The 20,614-nt window shown below is 34.5% G+C and overlaps 6 protein-coding genes, 12 non-coding genes and 1 pseudogene across 19 annotated transcripts; 7 read left to right on the top strand and 12 right to left on the bottom strand.

Annotated features, from left to right (window-relative positions):
- Positions 1-315: 315 nt before the first annotated feature.
- Positions 316-336, bottom strand: 21ur-6675. The gene has a single exon (NR_053311.1).
- Positions 337-479: 143 nt separating this feature from the next.
- On the bottom strand, positions 480-500 carry 21ur-8981. Its single transcript, NR_053310.1, has one exon.
- Positions 501-629: 129 nt separating this feature from the next.
- On the bottom strand, positions 630-2,188 carry str-158 (Serpentine receptor class r-10; the record flags this gene model as incomplete). The annotated part of the gene is made up of 8 exons (NM_068274.2): positions 630-700; positions 746-923; positions 984-1,115; positions 1,160-1,298; positions 1,465-1,596; positions 1,733-1,811; positions 1,858-1,951; positions 1,997-2,188. The coding sequence occupies 8 exons, from the start codon at positions 2,186-2,188 to the stop codon at positions 630-632; spliced, it is 1,017 nt and encodes a 338-aa protein (NP_500675.2).
- Positions 1,805-1,825, bottom strand: 21ur-4175. The gene has a single exon (NR_053309.1).
- 21ur-12898 lies at positions 1,806-1,826 on the bottom strand. The gene has a single exon (NR_053308.1).
- A 520-nt stretch (positions 2,189-2,708) lies between the features above and the next one.
- str-155 (Serpentine receptor class r-10) lies at positions 2,709-4,273 on the bottom strand (the record flags this gene model as incomplete). The annotated part of the gene is made up of 8 exons (NM_068273.1): positions 2,709-2,785; positions 2,827-3,004; positions 3,050-3,181; positions 3,231-3,369; positions 3,419-3,550; positions 3,811-3,889; positions 3,940-4,033; positions 4,082-4,273. 8 exons carry the CDS (start codon positions 4,271-4,273, stop codon positions 2,709-2,711), a joined length of 1,023 nt encoding a protein of 340 aa, NP_500674.1.
- Positions 4,274-4,628: 355 nt separating this feature from the next.
- Positions 4,629-4,649, bottom strand: 21ur-9936. The gene has a single exon (NR_053307.1).
- Positions 4,650-5,290: 641 nt separating this feature from the next.
- On the bottom strand, positions 5,291-5,311 carry 21ur-12228. The gene has a single exon (NR_053306.1).
- An 84-nt stretch (positions 5,312-5,395) lies between these two features.
- str-156 (Serpentine receptor class r-10) lies at positions 5,396-6,872 on the bottom strand (the record flags this gene model as incomplete). The annotated part of the gene is made up of 8 exons (NM_068272.3): positions 6,674-6,872; positions 6,535-6,628; positions 6,391-6,469; positions 6,119-6,250; positions 5,932-6,070; positions 5,749-5,880; positions 5,526-5,703; positions 5,396-5,484 (listed from the first exon to the last, which is right to left on the bottom strand). The coding sequence occupies exons 1-8, from the start codon at positions 6,863-6,865 to the stop codon at positions 5,396-5,398; spliced, it is 1,035 nt and encodes a 344-aa protein (NP_500673.2). The 5' UTR covers positions 6,866-6,872.
- A 609-nt stretch (positions 6,873-7,481) lies between these two features.
- Y9C9A.17 lies at positions 7,482-8,944 on the top strand (annotated as a pseudogene). Its single transcript has 8 exons — positions 7,482-7,679; positions 7,725-7,818; positions 7,870-7,948; positions 8,103-8,234; positions 8,279-8,417; positions 8,465-8,594; positions 8,643-8,820; positions 8,866-8,944. Coding segments are annotated over exons 1-8 (1,029 nt in total).
- Positions 8,945-9,299: 355 nt separating this feature from the next.
- str-159 (Serpentine receptor class r-10) lies at positions 9,300-10,923 on the bottom strand (the record flags this gene model as incomplete). The annotated part of the gene is made up of 8 exons (NM_068270.2): positions 9,300-9,364; positions 9,410-9,587; positions 9,633-9,764; positions 9,810-9,948; positions 9,993-10,124; positions 10,454-10,532; positions 10,580-10,673; positions 10,732-10,923. The coding sequence occupies 8 exons, from the start codon at positions 10,921-10,923 to the stop codon at positions 9,300-9,302; spliced, it is 1,011 nt and encodes a 336-aa protein (NP_500671.2).
- Positions 10,279-10,299, top strand: 21ur-12116. Its single transcript, NR_053305.1, has one exon.
- 21ur-13372 lies at positions 10,283-10,303 on the top strand. Its single transcript, NR_053304.1, has one exon.
- Positions 10,924-11,257: 334 nt separating the features above from the next.
- 21ur-1929 lies at positions 11,258-11,278 on the top strand. Its single transcript, NR_053303.1, has one exon.
- A 483-nt stretch (positions 11,279-11,761) lies between these two features.
- On the bottom strand, positions 11,762-14,567 carry T08B6.4 (Endo/exonuclease/phosphatase domain-containing protein). Its single transcript, NM_068268.6, has 6 exons — positions 14,506-14,567; positions 13,608-14,219; positions 13,384-13,539; positions 12,708-13,259; positions 12,201-12,577; positions 11,762-12,023 (listed from the first exon to the last, which is right to left on the bottom strand). The coding sequence occupies exons 2-6, from the start codon at positions 14,196-14,198 to the stop codon at positions 11,804-11,806; spliced, it is 1,896 nt and encodes a 631-aa protein (NP_500669.2). The 5' UTR covers positions 14,199-14,219; positions 14,506-14,567; the 3' UTR covers positions 11,762-11,803.
- Positions 14,568-15,989: 1,422 nt separating this feature from the next.
- On the top strand, positions 15,990-16,010 carry 21ur-7797. The gene has a single exon (NR_053302.1).
- 21ur-13440 lies at positions 15,991-16,011 on the top strand. The gene has a single exon (NR_053301.1).
- A 189-nt stretch (positions 16,012-16,200) lies between these two features.
- Positions 16,201-17,840, top strand: str-161 (Serpentine receptor class r-10; the record flags this gene model as incomplete). The annotated part of the gene is made up of 8 exons (NM_068267.1): positions 16,201-16,389; positions 16,436-16,529; positions 16,570-16,648; positions 16,995-17,126; positions 17,172-17,310; positions 17,359-17,490; positions 17,542-17,719; positions 17,767-17,840. 8 exons carry the CDS (start codon positions 16,201-16,203, stop codon positions 17,838-17,840), a joined length of 1,017 nt encoding a protein of 338 aa, NP_500668.1.
- Positions 17,841-17,846: 6 nt separating this feature from the next.
- On the bottom strand, positions 17,847-17,867 carry 21ur-3048. The gene has a single exon (NR_053300.1).
- Between the last annotated feature and the right edge of the window lie 2,747 nt (positions 17,868-20,614).

The following is a 20,614-nucleotide window of genomic DNA, read 5'->3' as shown; positions in this document are numbered from 1 at the left end:
CAGAATTCTCATCAACTTGAATATTTTATGTTTTTAGTCTACGTGAATCCCCTGGAGGGTCCCGATTCTGACTTCTTTAGTTGTATGATCTCGGATCTCCTGATTAAAGTGTACACATGATCATTTGGAGACGAATTATTGTGTTTTGATAAACATAAGGTGAATGATCAAAACTATGAGTAATTTAGCTGAATTTCGTTTTTAATCACTTCCTGATAAATTGATAAATATGAGTAATTCTGATTTGTTGATGACAACTAATGGGTCCTTAATCAGTAGTACTTTTAAAAATAAACATATTTTAGGAAGCAACATGGGCAACGAATGACAAAGGCAATGGCAACAAGCATAGTGAAGGATTTTATATAAGATTAGCGAAACAGTATAGTTTTTATAATTTTACTTTTGAAGAAAAATACGGAAAATATGGAAAACAATACAAAAAATACACTTTCTAAACAAAGAACTATTTTTACGATTTTTGCCTTGTGTGTTTTGAAGCAATATGATTATTTTGTAGTTACATAATAAAAAGTTGATATAACATTTTTTTTTCATAAAATGTATTGATTCATCATGTTACTCTCATTTAAAGACGCCGAAAACTTTGAGAAAATGATTATATTTGCTCATTCCAGATTTGATACGTTCATTATAACTGAAGAAACTTGATGATTCCTTCTGATATAGCGGAAGAAACCTGAATTTTTTAATTTATAGTTTTCTCGGCTTAACTCAATATTACCAAGCACTGCTTTTCGATATTCATCCACTAAGTAAATTATGGGAAACGGATCCAACGCGAAATAAAATGAATATAAAATTGTAATTATACGGTTCATCCAAGAAATATCTAATTTAAATAATGGGCAAGATATAAAAGTTGAAGTTGGTAAAAAGAGGAAAAGCATTGGAATTAGAAACTGAAAACAGGTATTAAAAATATTGATTTATGCATAAAATAAACGTTATTGAGTTCTTACCTGAGCAATCAATGCTTTATACAATTGCACTTGAAGTCGTTTCGAAAATTCACTTTCACCTTGAGAATTCAAGTTTTTGATTTTTAAATAACTCATCACACCACAATAAATGATAATACAAAATGGAATCATCTAAAAAGTTGATTCTCGATTTGGAAACTAAAAATGAAACGTACCATGAAACCTTTTAAAGCAAAATATTTCAATAAATCTTCCAGTCGCAGGTGCAAATTTCCACTTCTAGTTGTCCAAAACAAAAGTCCAATGTACGATATTCTATCGACATCTAAGTTGTATAGTTTTGACAAGTTTATTCTGAAAAATAGAAAAAAAAACTGAAGAAATGAGTATCGAGTTTCGACAATTCAGCACATCGCCATAGTCCAGTGTTCAATTTTATACCACAATTTTCTTTAATTTTTGGATATTTGAGCACTCAAGAAAAAAGTTCTCAAAACACTACGAGCAATGCAAAAGGTACCTTAAGTGTTCGGTCATTTCATCGTTGGGACCAAGTGTCAAGAATAGACTACTCGATATGATACCACCGAGAAGAGATATAAAAATCCAGAAAATTATTCGTTTTCCGGAAAAGTAACGAAGGCGGCCTTGGCTGAAAATTAATATATTTTTTTAACAACTATACGAATTTTAAATGTCACTTTTCAACTTTTGTTAAAACAGTTTTCAGTTTTTCAAAACCACTTTCATCGCAAAAATATTTGAATTGAATTAATTATTTAACTCACCGCTGAATTGCAAAATACCTATAAATGAAATTGATTGCTATTGCGTAAATTGTGACTCCAAAACAAGATGTTCCGCCAACTAAATCACTCTCAATAATCAATAATACAAGTTCATGTTTTCTTACCAATTAGAAACAGTGAAATTTTTGGATATAATTCAAATGCACTTCCTCTTAAATCCATAATTAACACACCACTTACAGCATCACTGAATATGTACTGGAAACTTTACATTTTATTAAACGGTTCCTCAGATACATTTACCGGTTCTATGAAATATTCCAAAACACCGTAAACCATTGATAAACATGAAAAATAACAGAGCAAATGTTTGTAGCTACCCATTTTAGTTGGTGATTTTGTTTTTACAAGAAAAATTATTAGAATATTTGTGATTAGCAACACGAATATTGCAAATGACTGAATGAAACTTTTTAATAATAAAAATATTCCCATTTCTTAAGAAGAGAAAAAAATCGAACAAAAAAAGACTTCTGGTAGATTTCAATTTCCACTAACTGTGATGGCTGTAAGCATTTAATTATAGTTTTAGTCATTTTAATGTCTGCTTGGTGTAGCTTTGAGAGGAGGAAGCAAGAAGTTCTAGTTGAGTAGATCAAAGCATGAATTTCTTCAGATAACACATCAAAAAATGACTCTAGATTAGGATGTGACATTTTTATTGATGGCATTCAAGATATAGTGTCACCTCAACACATGATCTTTATTGAAAATTTAAAAACTGGAATCATGCGATTGTTTGTGGGGGTGGCCTTCTGAACAGACACTGGGTAATTTTTTCGTTCAAATTTTGACAAAACACTGATTTTTTGATCTTTTAAGACAAAAAAGCAAAGAAAAAACGCACTTTTTAAACTTCAAGAAATTTAGTATTTTGCAATTTTTATTAGAAATTTAAAAAAAGTAAAAATTTAAAAAGCTCGTTCCAAATTATTACATCTGCCCAAACCATGGTTCACAACTGGGTGCTACTGGTATCACGAGCTGAAGCGGGAACAACTTCATTTACACAACAGAAGCCTCCGAAAAACTCTGAAAATAATTTTATCTATAGAAAATATATGTAATCTTACCAAAAAGTGCATTTCTATACTCATCCACGAGAAAAATAATTGGAATTGAATCCATAACTGAGAACATTGAAAATAAAATAGATAATGGAAGACTAGCCCATGGAATATTAAGCTTGAAAAGTGGACCTGCAGCAATTAATAAAGTCGGGAGAAACAGGAAAACAGATGGAATAATTATCTGAAATTGTTTGATATTGTGAGCTAGTAGTTTGAAATTATTAACCTGTGCGACAAGAGCTTTGTAAAGTTGCATTTGAAGCCGCTTTGAGTATTCACTTTTTCCATGAGTTGTCAGATTCTTGACTTTTCGATAAGTCTTTGTTCCGAAAAAGACGATGAGAAGAATAGGAATTACCTAAAAACCATGTTTTTAGAAAGTGATTGATGCTAAAGAAAGATGTTACCATTGATGTGGTAAGCCCCAAATTTGCCATAATATCTTTTGCTGTCAAATCTTGATTTCCATCTTTGGGTTGCCAATACAAAAATACCCAATATTGTGTTCGATGCATATCCAAATCATACATCGTTTCCAAATTCTCTCTGAAATTTTATTTTAAATATTTCTGAAGCAGAATTCTAATAAGCTCACCTCAAACCATGTGAAATTTCTTGACGAGAACCTATGGCATAGAAGGTAAGCCCTGTCATGATTCCACCAATGATAGACAAAGAAATCCAGAAAACAAGGCGACATCCTGAAAAGTATCGGAGGCGGCCTTCTCTGAAATTATTTTCGAAAATGAACGATAGAAAAATGAAACAAAGTGGAATGTTATGACATATCGATAGCATACTAATTGAGTACTCTGCCTATTTCTGATCTTTTTTGGCGTTTTTCAATTCCATTTTCTCGCACTTTTAAAGTTCTTTTTGTATTTTCCATGAATACTTTTTATAGTGACTCATGACTCATGACTCATCAGTAGAAAAATTTAAATCCCACAATGAATAGGACAGTTTTAATGGAATTTCAATAAATACCTTTGAACTGCAAAATAGCGGTACATGAAGTTGATTGCAATAGCGTAAAGACTTATTCCAAAACATGAAACTCCGGAAACTGAAACTTTTCGAAAATGCATTATAAAATTTTAGAAGAAACGATTTTACCAACGGCGAGCAACAATAAATCTGGACGATCTTTTAGCAAATTATTCTTCAAATCTACGAGAACAACTACTGTTGAATCATCATTAAACATGTACTGAAAATAATAGCATTATTTTCTATAGAATCTTAAATTTCCTTTTACCGGTGCTGATACAAAATCATTTGCTGCATATACAATTGTCAGAGCTGAGAAGTATATTAGCAAATATTTATAGCTTCCCATTTTCCGTGGGGAATTTGTAACAACCAGTAGAATGAGAACGGAATTTACCAAAACAGAAAGTACTACAGCAATTGGCTGAGTTATTGATTTTATAAGGGAAAATGTTCCCATTTTTATAAATTAATAGAAGTCGTGATGTTAAAATTATTAAGCTTATTCGTTTCAAAAGTTGGAATATTAGTTTGTGGCTGATCATGAAAATTTTGAGCAATTTATGCCGACAAGGAAATTCCACCTGCATTTGGTTTTTTTTCTTTTCTAGAGTTATTCTTCGCTTGGTTTTACTCTGAAATGTTATGCTAACAATATTAAACCTGCCCGCAAAATGACGCATTATTTTTAATAAGATATAGATGACGGGTGGATGAAAATTTGTTTTTTTTTTTTCATTTTCAGTCACTAAAAACGAAAAAAATAATTCAGTTGGGAAGTTAAAAATTAAACAAAAATCACACTTTTAGAATCTCTATTTGCTCTGAAGTGCCTAATAATTGTAATAAAAAAGAGTTTTTATTTGTAAAAGTAGTGTAACAGCAATAAATTTGTAAACTTATTTTTAGACCCACATAGAAAATGATTTGAATGAGCATTTCGATCAGTAAAAATCATCTGAATAATTTTTCGCTTGTTTTTTAACTTTGAATTTTTGAAAAGTATATTTTAATGGGCTTTCGAAAACAGTTTAAATATCAAACATCAGTGAGCTCGTGCTAGTGAATCACAAAGTTCACTCGTGTTCTGACAACTTTCAGAGCAATTAATATAAAGTTGTCTAGTTTATGTGTGCTTGCCAGGTGGGTTTAATGTACTTCATTAAACCTTTATAAAAAACTTTTGGTCATTCACGTGATCACATAAGTTGTCAGAACATGTTTCGAAAACATAATATAAAACCTGGAAAATACCCCTACTTTAAAACTTTCAAGTCCGTTTGGTTCAAGTTGGAAAGCAGCTGCGGAAAAATTCTCTTCATTTTCGGGCAATGAGAAACTTTTGGAATAAGGATACCAAGGCGTCTTCTTCCTCTTACATCTCAGCATATTTTAAACTAAGTTTACTTTCAACTCGACCTATTGGAGCAATATTCATCAAATAAATCAATTTTCAAATAAAGTAGCATTCTTTTCCACAAATTTAATTTGGTTGCCATCTCAAGACAAATTATACAAACGTTATATAAATTTATTGAAACAGTAAAAGCTTGAAAAATTTATTCAAAATCTTAAATTTAGTTCAGAGAATCCCTCCCAACTGATCGCTACTGGTATCACGAGCTGAAGCGGGAACGACTTCATTTACACAACAGAATCCTCCGAAAAACTCTGAAAATAATTTTATCTATAGAAAATATATGTAATCTTACCAAAAAGTGCATTTCTATACTCATCTACAAGAAAAATAATTCTAATAGAATCCATCACTGAGAAAATTGAAAATAAAATAGATAATGGAAGACTAGCCCATGGAATATTAAGCTTGAAAAGTGGACCTGCAGCAATTAATAAAGTCGGGAGAAACAGGAAAACAGATGGAATAATTATCTGAAATTGTTTGATATTGTGAGCTAGTAGTTTGAAATTATTAACCTGTGCGACAAGAGCTTTGTAAAGTTGCATTTGAAGCCGCTTTGAGTATTCACTTTTTCCATGAGTTGTCAGATTCTTGACTTTTCGATAAGTCTTTGTTCCGAAAAAGACGATGAGAAGAATAGGAATCATCTAAAAATATATTCAGTTCTTGAAAGATTTAATTTTATCTGAACAAAACACCATCAAGATGGTTATCCCCATATTTGCCATAATATCTCTTGCTGTAAAATATTGACTTCCATCGTTAGGTTGCCAATACAAAAATACATAATATATTGTTTGATTTATATCCAAGTCATACATGGTTTCCAAATTTTCTCTGAATTTTTACAACCAATTTTCCGAACTGACTTTTGAATAAGCTCACCTCAAACCCTGTGAGATTTCTTGACGAGAACCTATTGCGTAGAACATGAACCCTGTCATGATTCCACAGAGAATTGATAAAAGAATCCAAAAAACAAGGCGAAATCCGGAAAAGTATCGGAGGCGGCCTTCTCTGAACTTTTATTCTAAAACTGCAAAACCTTTCTTGGAGTTTCGTGTGTTTTTCTACAATTTTTTATTGAACTGGATTTATAATAGACTAAAACAAGTTTATAACCCCTCAAGAAACAGATTACTTATATAGAAAAATACCTTTGAACAGCAAAATATCGATATATAAAATTGATTGCAATAGCGTAAAGACTTGATCCAAAGCACGCAACCCCGGAAACTAAAAATGCTCCATAATACATAGTTTATAAAATTAAATAATCATTTCAAAATAAACTCTCTCACCAAAATTAAACATCAAAATATCTGGATGGTCCTTTAATAAATTATTCCGCAAATCCACAAGAACTACTCCTGTCGATTCGTCATTAAACATGTACTAAAAGGATGCACTTGATGAAAAAGCCTTCAAACTCAAACTTACCGGGGCTGCAACAAAGTCAAGAGCTGCATATACAATTGTCAGAGCTGAAAAATATATGAGCAAGTATTTATAGCTTCCCATTTTTCGTGGGGAGTTTGTAATAACCAGTAGAATGAGAACGGAGTTTACCAAAACAGAGAGTACTGCAGCGATTGGCTGAGTTATTAATTTTATAAGGGAAAATTTTCCCATTTTTTAGAAAAAGAAGAATGTTAGAATTCGTTTCAGATGTTGGTTTTTTGTGGCTGATCATGAGAGTTTAGGGAAAATTGTATGCAAATAAGGAAATTTCACCTGCATTCGGTTTTTTTTAGAGTTTGTGCACCCCTTGGCTTTAATAAAAAATGTCTCACTAACAGGATTGAACCGGGAAATAACGCATGAACTTCATTTAGAATTTAATGATAGCTGATAGATAAAATTCTTTGTTTTTCTTCAATCGCTAAATTTAAAAATTATTAGACCGGTGCTAAAAGCATGAAAATCAGTAAAATCTCATTTTTGAAGCTATCTTTTTATTTGTAAAAATGGTGTAACAGCAATAAATTGTTTTTTTTATTATCATTTCCAGCAGTAAACTTTCTGAACAATTGTTGGCTGGTTTTTTCAATTCTTATTTAATATTTTTAGGTTACTTTTGTTTTTCGTCAATTAATCTGCGATTTAAAGCTAGACTTGGTGACGATTTTTGTGTAGACATAGCTACTAACCAATAACAACAATTAAATCACAACTCGTTTTTGTGTCTTCTCAAAATTTGAGCAGAATTATAAGATGCCTGTCAGTTTTTGACAAGAACCTTTTCAAAATGAAAATATTCTTATTTATAAAACCAATCACAGTCTTTGTATCTGTTTCTTTTTCTTTTTCTTTAGCTACCAACTTAATTGCAATATATTTAGTGATTACCAAATCACCTCAAAAAATTGGCAGCTATAAGTATTTACTATGCTCGTTTTCTATACTATCAATGATTTTTGCTTTGCTGGAACTATTGGTTTCACCGGTAAAAAGCAAAAAAATGAACGTTTTAAATCCTGAAGGTTTTCAGTATGTTTATACAAACGCAGTCAGTAGTATTACAGTGATGGACTTGAGAGATAGCATATTTGAATTATACCCTTCATTTGGAAGAATTCTGATTGGTATAAAACATGAATATTTTCCATTAATTTGAGTAATCAAAAAACTTCCAGTTTGTACAATGGGACGTTTTGGAGCAAGTTTTTACACGGTTGCAATTAATTTTATCTATCGATATTTTGCACTAGAACGGTACATAAATTAGCAAAGAGTTATCTGGTTCTCAGTTTTCCAACTGATATTTTATGAGAGAATGAAATCTGATTATTTTTAATCTAACATGACATTATTGATGTCATTTAAAACTGTTTCATCAGAGTACACCAAAATACTTGCATTGTTGCAGAGCTGGCCGACTTCGCTATTTTCAAGGGAAGATGTTAATTATTTGGTTAGCAACACCAATTGCCGTGGGTATAATTTCTGCATTATCAGGCTTGGCACTACGTTCAGATTCAGAGTTAGCAAACTATTGGAGGTTGGCTATCGAGTAGTATTGTAATTTAAGTTAACATTTTATAGACCTATTCTAAATGATTCGTTTGATTTTAATATTGATAAAGCATCATTTATCATTTTCTCATACTGGATAACTGTAAATGGGGCATCTTCTTTAAACGTTCGTGATTTTGTCTGTACCTTGTGTCTCCACGCGTTGACTGTAAGTTAAAGATTTGAAATTTATGTATGTAAAGTTTTTTTTTACAGATTCTTCCTTTTATCAATAACATACTGCGGTTCCAAAACTTATACAAAAATCAAGGAACTTATATCACAAGGAGAAAGTGAATATTCTAAGAAGCTTCAGCTGCAACTCTACAGGGTATTGGTGGCCCAGGTGAGCACATAGTTTTGAAGGTCCGTTTGCCAAAAACTGAAACTTTAGAGCATTCTCCCCATGATTTTTATATTCATTCCCGGAGGACTATTTATAATATCGCCCTCTCTAAGAATCAATATGGAATGTTTAAGTCGTCCGATGACAATTATGACCCCCATCTACCTTGCCCTGGATCCTATTCCTATTCTATTTTTAGTTGATGAATACAGAAATGCAATATTGAGTACGTTAAGCACTGAATTTATGATTCATAAACTAGCGGTTTCAGACTTTCTGCGGAGGACTTTTTCGAAAAATCAAGTGGTTCCAGTGTCCGTGCACAACTCTGTTCATGAAGTTAGCTGAATATTTGAGATGTGTTCAATCAATAATAAGTTCTATTTTCATAAAATAACTATTCACAAATGTGCTTCTTTTAAAAGACAATATTATTAAATTCAGTTTAATCCATTCAATTAATTCATGTAAATCTCCCTTGATAAGTCAGCAACTTTAGAAAACCCCTTGGCGCCCATCTGATTGCCCAGTGTAGCAGTTTTACAGATCAGAAAAAACAAAATTTCGTAGTCTAGACAATGACGAGTTCAGTACAGATCTTGTGAAATTTTTTAATTTTGTAATAATAATTTGTAATTTGAAAAACGAGCATGATTCATTTTATACTTTCGTGTTCCTTGTACATAAAATTATCAGCAAAAAAGTTCAATCAGAATCATGGACGGAAACAGTTGCCACTTGAGGTTTTGAGAGACATCGGCGGAAAATATCTGAAAACATTTTTTTAGCCGCATCTACTTTCAAATCAGACTCACTTGCAATGGCTGTTCTGTAATCATCTACCAAAAAGATAATGGGCAAGGATTCAGTGGCTAAATAAATTGAAAAGAAAACTGTAACTGCTCGGAGAGCCCATGTGACATTGATACCAATTAATGGACCAACAAGGAACAAACTCACAGGAATAAATAGGAAAAGTGTTGGAATGAAAGTCTGAAACATAACATTTATTTTTCCGTTTTAACTCTTCTCTCTTACTTGAGCAACTAATGCTTTGTATAATTGCATTTGCAGACGCCGAGAGAATTCATTTTCCCCTTTTGAAATCAACTCTTTGATTTGATAATAACTCTTCAAACCACAATAAAATATGATCGAAAACGGAATTATCTGAATAAACTAATTATCAGCAAAAATATGTATGACTGAACTGACCATAATGATGTTCACGATCATGAGCTTACTCGTATCCAGGATGTTCAAATAATCTACTCTATTTTCAGATTTCCAGTACACAAATGCAATGTAAGATGTTTGATCAACATCCAGATCGTATTCCTCTTTGAGATTATGTCTGTAAATGGAACCTGAAAATGCAAACGACTTGAAAAATGAAACCTAATGTAGTTATTTATTTGATCATTAGGCCCTGTGGTCCAAAATACGCAAGCTGAAAGGAATCCAGTAAACAGTGACAGTAAAATCCAAGCAATTAAAAGTTTCCCTTCAAAATATCGGAGCCGGCCTTTTCTGAAAACAAGATAAATATTTTATTTGCACGGTTCCTCAAGACCGATAACCATCATAATTACTCTGATTGGAGGATCACATAATTTCAACTTTAAAAATTAACAACACACGTTTCAATAATTTTTTTTAATGATTTAAAAAGTCTGAAAAACATTTAGTCCTCAATTTTTTCACGTTACTTACAAAAGTACTAATGAATATTGTTAGGGACGTGAAGATATCATTTATATCACAAAATACTAAACAACATCGCAACAGAAATCAAGAAATTCGGCATATTTCCATAGATTTCCTGTTACCTAATTCAAATATTTCATGCTTAAAAGTACCTTTCCAACGCCCACAATCTATAAATGAAATTGATTGCAATTGCTGCCAGTGTTGCTCCAAAACACCCACATGCAGAAACTGAATGTAAAATAAAGTTATTTGAAATTTTCAGAAAATACACATACCAATTATTAAAAACGCAACTGCAGGGTATTCAGTAAAAATGGTATTCCTCAAATCCATAAGTAGTACACTACTAGCTTCAAACGTATACACATACTGAAACAGGAAACTTTCTTTATTAATTTATTGTTTTTTTTTTAATTTTAATTTTTACCGGTGCCGCAAGGAAATCCAGTGTTACATAGGTTATTGAAAGCACAGAAAAATAACACAATAAATATTTGTAATTTCCCATTTTTGGTGGTGATTTTGTGAGAGCTAGGTAGATGAGAAGAGAGTTTGTTAGAATAGCAATAAGTGTACAAGAATCTTTCACTATTAACTTTATTATCACAAATATACCCATTTGTGAATTTAGAACAAAAATCGTATATTTTGTGAGCTCTAAAACTTGAGCTTGACAATAGTGATAACAAACGCGAGCTGCCAATTTATCAAGGGAATGATCATTATCTGCGGTCACATTTTTAAGACGGCGCTTAGGGGATCCGACGTGAACAATTAACAAAGATCCCCTACAAAATCTCCTCATATTAATTTTTTTAACAACTTTAATTGAAAAAAAGAAGACACCACACGATATTTGTAAACGCTTCTACCAATTATTTTTGGAAGGAGTCAATTGAAGTACTTCTACGGTTTCATAATGTTTTCATAATAAGATTTTTCTGTATCTGTATTCTGTATCACTGGGAAGTTCAAAAAGAGTTTTGGGGATGATAGATATGTAGATCATTCTACGCATTTCAAAAAATTTCCAACTTATCAAATGAATTTCTAAACGATTCAGAATTTTCTGGAAATCTCTAAATCTTCCGCAATTTTCTAGGACTCTGGAAAGTTTGGGAATTTTCTAGAACTTTCCAGAGTATTCCAAAATTTTGTAGGGTTTTTCTAAAAACGTTTAGAGATGTGTCGAGTTTTCTGAAGAGTTTTTATTTCACAATTTTCTAATATTGTTCAAAATTTTCTGGATTTTTTAGCCTTGGAAACGCACTCCTCTCCATACCCCTCATCGGATGGATCCTTACCCCACCATACAACGTATCTCTTTTCTTTTCCTTCAACAAATAGGCATCCAAATTGACTCAGACGCCTCTGTCTGAATGAAAACTAGAGTTAAAAACTAACAAAATTTAGTCAATTTCATGGGCTAAATCATTACTAGGTTTATGTGAAATAAATCTGAAATTTCAATAATCTTTATTCCATAAAATCAATCAAATCTACATAGCAATTGATTTATTAGTCTCAGCGGTCGTCTTGTCAAGAAGTGTCGAGGTCTCAGACACAGTGGTATTCGTAGTTGTTCCACCGCCCGTAGTATTTCCAGATGTTTCTTGGACCGTCACATCTCCAGTCACAGTATTTCCGAATCCAATACCAGTGATACCGCCAGTGGTGCCAGATGGATCACATCCATATCGCTTGTACATTCCGCGGTACCTGAAATAAAACATTTTTGTACGTGATCGTGTGTGCTTGTCAATGACTGAATGACTATTCCTTCTTATGGCTACATGTCTACCTACCTGCATGCATGTGGCTGCTGATTGCTGTTTACGCCTATCTACGTACCTACGCCTGCCTTCCAAAATTAAAATTTCAAGATCATAAACTAACCAAATGCCGAAAACGGTCCGTCTGAGCACATAAAACAGTCCTCCACCAACAGCCAACGTGATCAAAGTTCCAATGACAAAGCCGAGATATATGGCCCACCACCACCATTTTCCTTTCACAAACACTCGCTCCGACTTAACCGTATCACTCTTCGAGCTGCCCGGACCATTATCATTTGCATCGATGATGACCGTAAGAGGATTGAGCTCCAGTGATTTCATCGTACTTGTCGGAACAAAATTCTCAGCGGTTCTTGGTGTGGTGGTAGTTGGAGGTTCTTCGTTTTGAGGTGCCTGGACTGGTTCCAATGTTTCAGAATCATAGCTTCCCCCTTTGATAACATCCTTTGAGGTTAGGGCCTTCGCCGATTCGATATGCTGAAAAATTGAAATTGTGCTTTGTGGTCGACCGAATTTCCTCGATTTCAGCTTCTCTACTGAAATGACACATCTACTAAAGTGGGCAAGCCAGGCCTACATTGTAGGCTAAAGCAAAAGTAAAACTAACTTTAGAGAAAATACCAGCCTTTGGCTTCAAGCAAGACTCGGTCGGGAAGAAGAACACGAGTTGTTGAGAGTCTTGTGCCTTGAACCCATTTGAACTGCTTGTCACAATCTCTCGATGGTCATTTCCAATGTAGTACTCTGCACGACTCGCTCCTGCTCCTGCTCCAACTCCATACCCAAACTCAATGACAACCGGATGCTGCAGATCACTGTACGGCGACATGAGCTCAATCAACGATGCACGTCCTTTGTTGGGCCAAGTGACCACTCCCGTCTTGAACATCACATCAATCTGATTTCCGAGCATACATTCTGGCACTTTCACATCGTCCAAAAAGTCATTTGGAGCAATGCAGATTCGGAACGATGAGCATTGATTCGGGTCAAGAGCAAGTGCAATTCGATAAGCAGATTTTTTCATGGTGACCTTCACGACTTTTCCACTGTCACAAGCTGTGTTGCAGTCTTTGTAGTTCAGGGAATCCATTGAATTCGGGGTTTTGAACATAATTCTGTTATTTGCAAATTCAATATCCATTTCCGACTCGGGACGCTGAAAGAGTAGGTTTTATTGTTGGTGTAGGTGTATGTGTACACGTCGGGGTAGGGTGTAGGTAAGGGTGTACCAACGTGTCTACCTACGTGCCTACAGCGAGCTGGGCTCTTGTTCAGCTTACCTGTCCATCAAAGAAGAATGGCCGAATGTTCTTCACACTCTCCCCTGGTTGAAGCCATCTTGGAACTTGAATGTATTCTTCACTGTACTTATCTCGGCCTAACTTATGCATTTCCAAGCATTTTCCCTCGTTTGCAAACAGAATTGCTCCGGTCTTCTGAAATTTTGACGTTAATTTAATTTTCACCTCGTTTGCTTGATGCACCATGTCCTGCTCTTCCTTACCTGAGAATATCCGGGTCTCTTATCCTTGCATATGTTGGTCTCCGGGTTCTCTGGGTTTGCAGCTTCCACGTCAACATCTTTCACATCTTTATTCGAGTCCTTCCCTGTCATATTATTAGAACCGTCGCCAGGTACAAAAGCGGTAATGTCCATAGTCCCTAGAATCGTCTTAGCCTTCGGATATGTCTGGTCAGAGCACGTGAAGAGCTCACACTCCTGCTTCAAATCTCTCTTAAACGTTTTATAGTCAAATGCAGCTCCGTCGGCACGCACAATTACACGATCTGGTCTTGGCTCACAGATAACCGTCGCCTCGGTAGCACTATCTGTGAACTGCGGGTTCAGCGTTTTCACAGTTTTCTGTCCGCAAGTTTTGTAGTTCACGTCGTCTCCGAGATATTTTCCAAAAACTCCAAAATCCTCCAGTTTTGCCGGATCCGGAATTGAACCGACGCCTACCGGAATGTACGCTGTCGGCAGTGGATTTGTGTATTGGGGTGGTGCTGGTGGTGCTGGTGCTGGTGGTGGTTGTGCTGCCACATGACAAATCAACAGTAGAGATGGAAGGAGAGATATTGGTTGGTGAAGCATTCTTTGATTTCAGCAGTCCAACTGAAATTTGTTTTTTTCAAATTATTAATTTATTGATTTTTAACCCCAAACGTGAAAAAATTAATTTATTATTGATTATTTGATTATTGATTTTATTGACTTCCTCAAGAAAAAAATCAATCCTCTCTTTCACGTGGAATACAAAGTCGTGTTTTTAATTCATCAATGAAGCGCATAGAAAAATCAATAGTTCCACAATATTTCACAGTACCAGTGAAAATCGATAAGCCCGCTTTTCCACTTGGAGTACACACGAGAAACTTATCAGCAGAGCGCGCTTACTCACCTTTCAGACAATTTGGCAATCCGTGGTGTGAACCTTTTTGATTGGTTATCCAGTCGAACGCGAAGTTTTGAGTACTGATTTATTCTCGGAAGTTCGTATAGTTTTTATTGTTGTAGAGGGCGGAGGGGCGAAAGTTCACGTGGGGCAATTTTTTGATAAATAAAGAAATTTGTATGTTTTTTTGTAATTCATTTGTTTCGTAAGCAGAAAAAAAACTATATAAAATTTGGAAAGGCCACGTGAGATGCCCAACAAAAGTATAAAAAACTTTTGACAATTCTTCAGTCACCTAATGACTGTCCTTTTTTTGGTCAGAACAATTTTGGTTCTGAAATTGTTCAAACCCTTTCTAAAAAAATGCAATTTTTAATTTTTTTTTAGTTAATTTTGAGTCTTCTAACTACAACATTCACCATTTCAGAGGAGTTTCAAAATTTCAAAATTTAAATAATAATAACCCAATTTTGGCGCTTTTTAATAGTTTTTGACTAGCGTGCGTTGAAACGTTTTTTTTTGCAATTTATTTAATTCAGAAACAGAAAGAAAATAGAATCCTAATTTAAAAATATTCATCAGAAAATCGAAAATCGATTTTTAAATTATTGATTTTTTTAAAAGGAGAACGATCTACACCAACGGCGTGAACTTCCCAAAAATTGTCAATGTGAATCAAGGATAATTCGAAATGGCCTCGGCCTTAAACTCGGCCTCCGACGTGGATTGCCCCCCCCCCCCCCCTCGGGATGAGCAAATGAAGAAAGAATCAGTCCTTAATAGTTCTCTCTTCACACTTGGTCGTCCTTCGTTCGTCGGTACTCACTATCAGAGTAGTCGGTGGTCGCCGTCATTTTATTTGAATAGACTTGTTGTCTGTTTGTTGTATGTGTTAATTTGTTGTTAACTCTACCACTGAACCAAGTGCAAGTAGCACTATGAAACAAAAATGGTTCTCTCACAGGAGTAAAAAAGTTATCTATTGTTTCAAAATATATAATGCTCTGGTTGGTGAATGGCCCACTCGGTGAGCAATAGATCGGTACGGAATAGAGATTGACCAGTTGAACCGACCTGGAAATATGTGTATTTATCGACTTTTTAAAGAAATATCGACTATTTTTTAAACATCGATTATTATAAATTAATATCAATAATCATTTGAAGAATATTGATTTTTTTTGACAAATATCGATGTTTTAGGAAATATCAATTTTTGGAAAAATATTTGTTTTTTGAATTACTGATTTTTTGAATTCTAGGCACTTTTAGAAAACTCCAGAGTACTTCAAAAAGCTCCAGAAAGTTTTAGAAAACTGATTCCAGGTCCAACTTCTGCTGCGGCAACGCTGCGACAACTAAAGCCAAATTTGTAGCACATCCCTGGTTCACACGGTTATAATGTGTATGTCTTTAAAAATTCCCTCATTCCCAAAAAATGATACTGTTTCAGCAGGCTTATGTTATCACATTAAATTTTATCTCAGGAATTCAACCATAGGGTTATTGCGGATATGTCTTATGAAAAACAGTTTTTGAAGTTGTTTGATGTTCATGAAATCAAAGGCTCCACGTGACACAGTTCTGACAAAAACAATACTAAAATAATATCTAACACGTGTCTGTCTATTCCTCACAGGCAGTTCAGGTATATAATTGAGCGGTTTCATCGTAATTTTAGTTTTGTGAATTAACGAAAAGATGCTGTTTTCGGTAATAAAACCCATCTTTCAATCCGCTGGTTTTTTGATTTCCATATTTGCAAATGCATTGGTTATATTCCTAGTCATCACAGAATCTCCGCAAAAACTTGGGAATTATAGATTTTTGGTGTGCTATCTCTCAGTAATTTCTACAATATATGCATTTTTAGATTTTGTCGTAGCACCTGTGAGTTTTCTCTGTCAGAATTTAAAAAAGAAATGATATTTTTCAGTATACTTATAGTCATGAAAACAGTGCTCTAGCAATTATGCATCTGGAAGACACAGTTTTTGAGTCAATTCCCTACTTCGCATTTCTGTTGATTGGTATTGTTTGGGGAAGAAACACTAAAAAAATAATTTTCAGTTTCAATGTGTGGGTGTTTTGGAGTAAACATAACTGCCATTGCCATCAATTTTATATACAGATTTTTCGCACTTGAAAGGTAAAATATTAAAAAATTCAAGCTCCAGAAATCATGGGAAATTCATTTTTTAAATGTGTGACGTCATGAAACAACTGTTTCTTATTTATTTTGAAAAAAAAGTGTTGGCAGTGGGAATGCACTGACTTCTGTTTTCTTCTGTAAAAATCTGGTATTTACAGTTGTAAGTTATATCCACTGGCACGTGGGGCACGTGCTGCCCGCTTGAAATTTTTCGGTTTTCCATGTGATCGAAATTTGAATTTTTCTTGGGAACTCAAATTCACTGGTGAAAAATTAGACCACCAGCAAAACTCTTGTTATAATGGATGAAGAGATATATCATGAAAAACAGTTGAATTTTTAGAGAAGGTCGTCTCCGCTATTTTGATGGGAAGCGATTGTTAATTTGGATTACTCTTTCATTGATTAATGGATTTATCACTTCGATGCTGTACTTGACAATTGGCCCCCGAGACGAAATTTCTGATTACGTGAGGTAATTCCCAAACATTACATTTAATTTAATTTTCAAGTGTTTCAGAGAAAATTTAAAACTTGACTATCAGGTAGATATTGATAAATCAACATATGTTGGATGGCTATATTGGAAATTGGAATTTGGATCTAAAGTTTTGAATATGAGAGATCTCGAAGTATATTTGGGTCTCAATGCGTTAATGGTTTGTTTTTTTTTTTAATATTTTGTTCCATTTTTCAAAACGTTACAGATGGTTCCTTTCTGTATAATTATACTTTATGGTTTCAAAAGTTATTTGAAAATCAAGGATTTGATATCTCATGGGGAAAGTGAATATTCTAAGAGACTTCAATTACAGCTTTACAAAGCACTTGTATCTCAAGTAAATGATTTTTTAGCGAGAGTACATAGGCAAAAATATCGTAAAATTCAGACTCTAATTCCTGTTATATTTTTATTTGCACCGACTGGTTTCCTTCTTACATGCCCGTTATTTGGAATTGACATAAAATGGTCGAACGAACCAATTACAATAATCTACTCAATTTACCTTGCCGTTGACTCTATGCCAATCATTTTTCTGGTCGATGAGTACAGAAACGCGTTTCTAAGTTTGTGTTTTTTTTTTGGAACTTGAAGCAAAATAAATCGATTACAGATTTCTTCCGAAAAATCTTATCAAAACCTCAAGTTGCAACAGTTCACTATTCTACTTCAGTAGAAATGTTCTGAAACTTCATTTTTATGTAGGGTTTTGTATTAACACCATTACGAAGTGAAGGATTTTAAAAACATAATGAAACATTGTTGAAAAGATTAAACAAATGATTACATAATTTGCTCGTGGAAAAAATCCAGTTTCAAAATGTTTTCATAAATGTTCCTACTATCGCGGCGTGATTTAATATAAATTCTAAAACTTTGAACTCCCCAACAAGTTGTGCTCAAAGAAGCATTTTTCTGAAACTCTTTTCACTGTTTCAGAATTAAAATACGGTCTTATTTGACATTCCTTCCGAAAAACTTTTTCGACAATTTTACAATTTTAAAACTTATTTTGTGTGCCGAAATTCAAGAAACTTATTGACTTGAATTTATTGAATTTCTTCACACTAAATGAGGTGTAAAATTGTTGAAATTCAATATTTTTGAAATGTCTAAAAATGAATCAGATACTTCTCTTCTAACTTTATTAGCCACATAAAAATAGTTTTCAACGCTACAATGTCACATACTCGAAACTAGAAAATTCTTGAAATAAATTCTTGAAATTTTCTGGAAACGCAAATGCCCACCCCTGAATCTGACGGTTCGAAAAAAAGTGAAATGTGACAGAGAGTACTCTGGGAATGTATTTGAATATTTTCTTTGCCTCTATAGGTTGTTTACAACCATATTGATGTGAAGATGTAGACGTACTCGGTGGTTGTAAAACCTGACAGAGATAAATAATAAATAAAAAAAATGTCGTGCAATGTTCTATTCGTTTTTGATTTTGAGATGACTTGCCTGAGTTATTCAAACACGTATAACTCAAAAACTATAATACAATTGGAAACATACGTGGTTTCCACCAGGACTGAGCGGCTGTTTTGAAGCTTCAGAACCAAACATTATTGATTCAAATTGAAACACGCTGTTTGTGTTTTGAAGCTTCAGAACCAAACATTATTGATTCAAATTGAAACATGCTGTTTGTGTTTTGAATCTTCATTGCTCGACTGTCGACTTTGAATCTGTAAAAAGTTTGGTCGGAGAGTATCATAAGTTCTAGATACTCTTACTAACCGCTCCATTTAATGTGTTTCTGCTCCAACCTGCCTCTGCTTGTTCAACCCATCCCATCATCATCAAATGTCATCGGAACGTCTGAAATTCACGTTGTTGAAGGATGAAAAGAACAAAAAGCAAAATTCATTTTGTGCGTTGCAGCAAAAATGCTATACCTGTAAGATAAATCTGAAAAACTCACCGCAAACAATTTGCAACTAGCATTGCTGTGTTGTTATTGTTGTGCAAATTCAAAAATCCGTGGTCCAGGTTTTCATGAAGGGGTGGTTCCGATTCCTCCCGGGTCGGAGGGATCGTGGAGAGACCCAGGGTCTCGGCCACTTCCACCGGCTTCTCCGAAAGGTCCTTCGGGAGTTGAGGGACCGAGGAGATGCAGGTCAAAAGGTGATTCACGTCACCCTCCACACCTCTACATTTCCTGCAGAGGAAATGCTTTTGTTCTCGATTTTGGCAACATAAGCTCCACATAGTCTTGAGTGGCCATATCGCAATCTGGCGAGCACGGTGCGGGTTTCACGTGGGAGCTCATTCTCTGATTTACAAACTTTTGGCCAATACCCATCAAAAACCAAATCCAAAACCACGGCCGGACCAAATGGAGGACTGCTATTCTGTGTTGTTTCTGCCTCTTCCTATATTAAATCCTGAAATTGCATTCTTGACAGAAATAAAAAATAAGGGCACGTTTTCGACATGGGGTGTCCGACAAAAATGTACAAACTTTGAGCTTTAATAACTTGGCTCATAGCTGGCGCTTTTGCATTCACTAAGTGCGAATGACTCAAAAATAGTTGCCCCACCATGGTCATTATTGAGGGGATTAATTTTGGGAAGGGTAGAACACTGATTTGCGCGGGTTTCTGGAGACCGCGAAAATTGAATATTTTCTTTGTACTGAAGAGTTTTATGTTTTTCAGTCCCAAATCTTCAGTTTTTCTGGCATTTGGTTCCAAGTTGTGCGCAAGAGAGAACTTCGTATTTCCAATTTTTTGAAACTATTTTGAAAAAAATTGGCCCACTTTCCAAAATGTAGGCCATCATTCAATTTTTGCAAAATCAAAAAGATTGATTAAACGTGAAAAACTTTTCTACCACTCTCTCTCTTTCTCTATTTTTGGGGATGAATTCGATAATTTTCATTTTTTATTTTTAACAACGTGAGGAAAACGCAATTTTGAAGACTTTTCGAGATTTTTACTTTTTCCCTAATCTAATTGAGGGCCGCACTTTTCGAACATGTGTCCGACAAACTCAATTGACTCGAGTTGAGGGCCGCAGGCCCGAATACACGAAGAAGTGTTGGAGATCCGTCAAGCCTATTCTTAGCTAAATAATTCAGTTTGAGTGTCGCAAGCACAAATAGACGCAGAAGCGTTGGACAACTTTTAGGCCTGTTCTGAGCCCAATAATTCATGTTGAGGGCCATAGGCCCGAAAATACTGAGAAGCGATGGACAACTGTTGAGCCTATTCTTAGCTAAATAATTCAGGTTGAGTGTCGCAAGCCCAAATAGACGCAGAAGCGTTGGACAACTTTTAGGCCTGTTCTGAGCCCAATAATTCATGTTGAGGGCCATAGGCCCGAAAATACTGAGAAGCGATGGACAACTGTTGAGCCTATTCTTAGCTAAATAATTCAGGTTGAGGCCGCAGGCCCAAATACACATAGAAGCGTTGGACAACTTTTAGGCCTGTTCTGAGCCCAATAATTCATGT

Source organism: Caenorhabditis elegans, chromosome IV (genome assembly GCF_000002985.6).
Source record: "Caenorhabditis elegans chromosome IV".
Taxonomy (NCBI): domain Eukaryota; kingdom Metazoa; phylum Nematoda; class Chromadorea; order Rhabditida; family Rhabditidae; genus Caenorhabditis; species Caenorhabditis elegans.
Note: the sequence above shows the minus strand (reverse complement) of the source record. Positions and strands in the feature narration are given on the sequence as shown.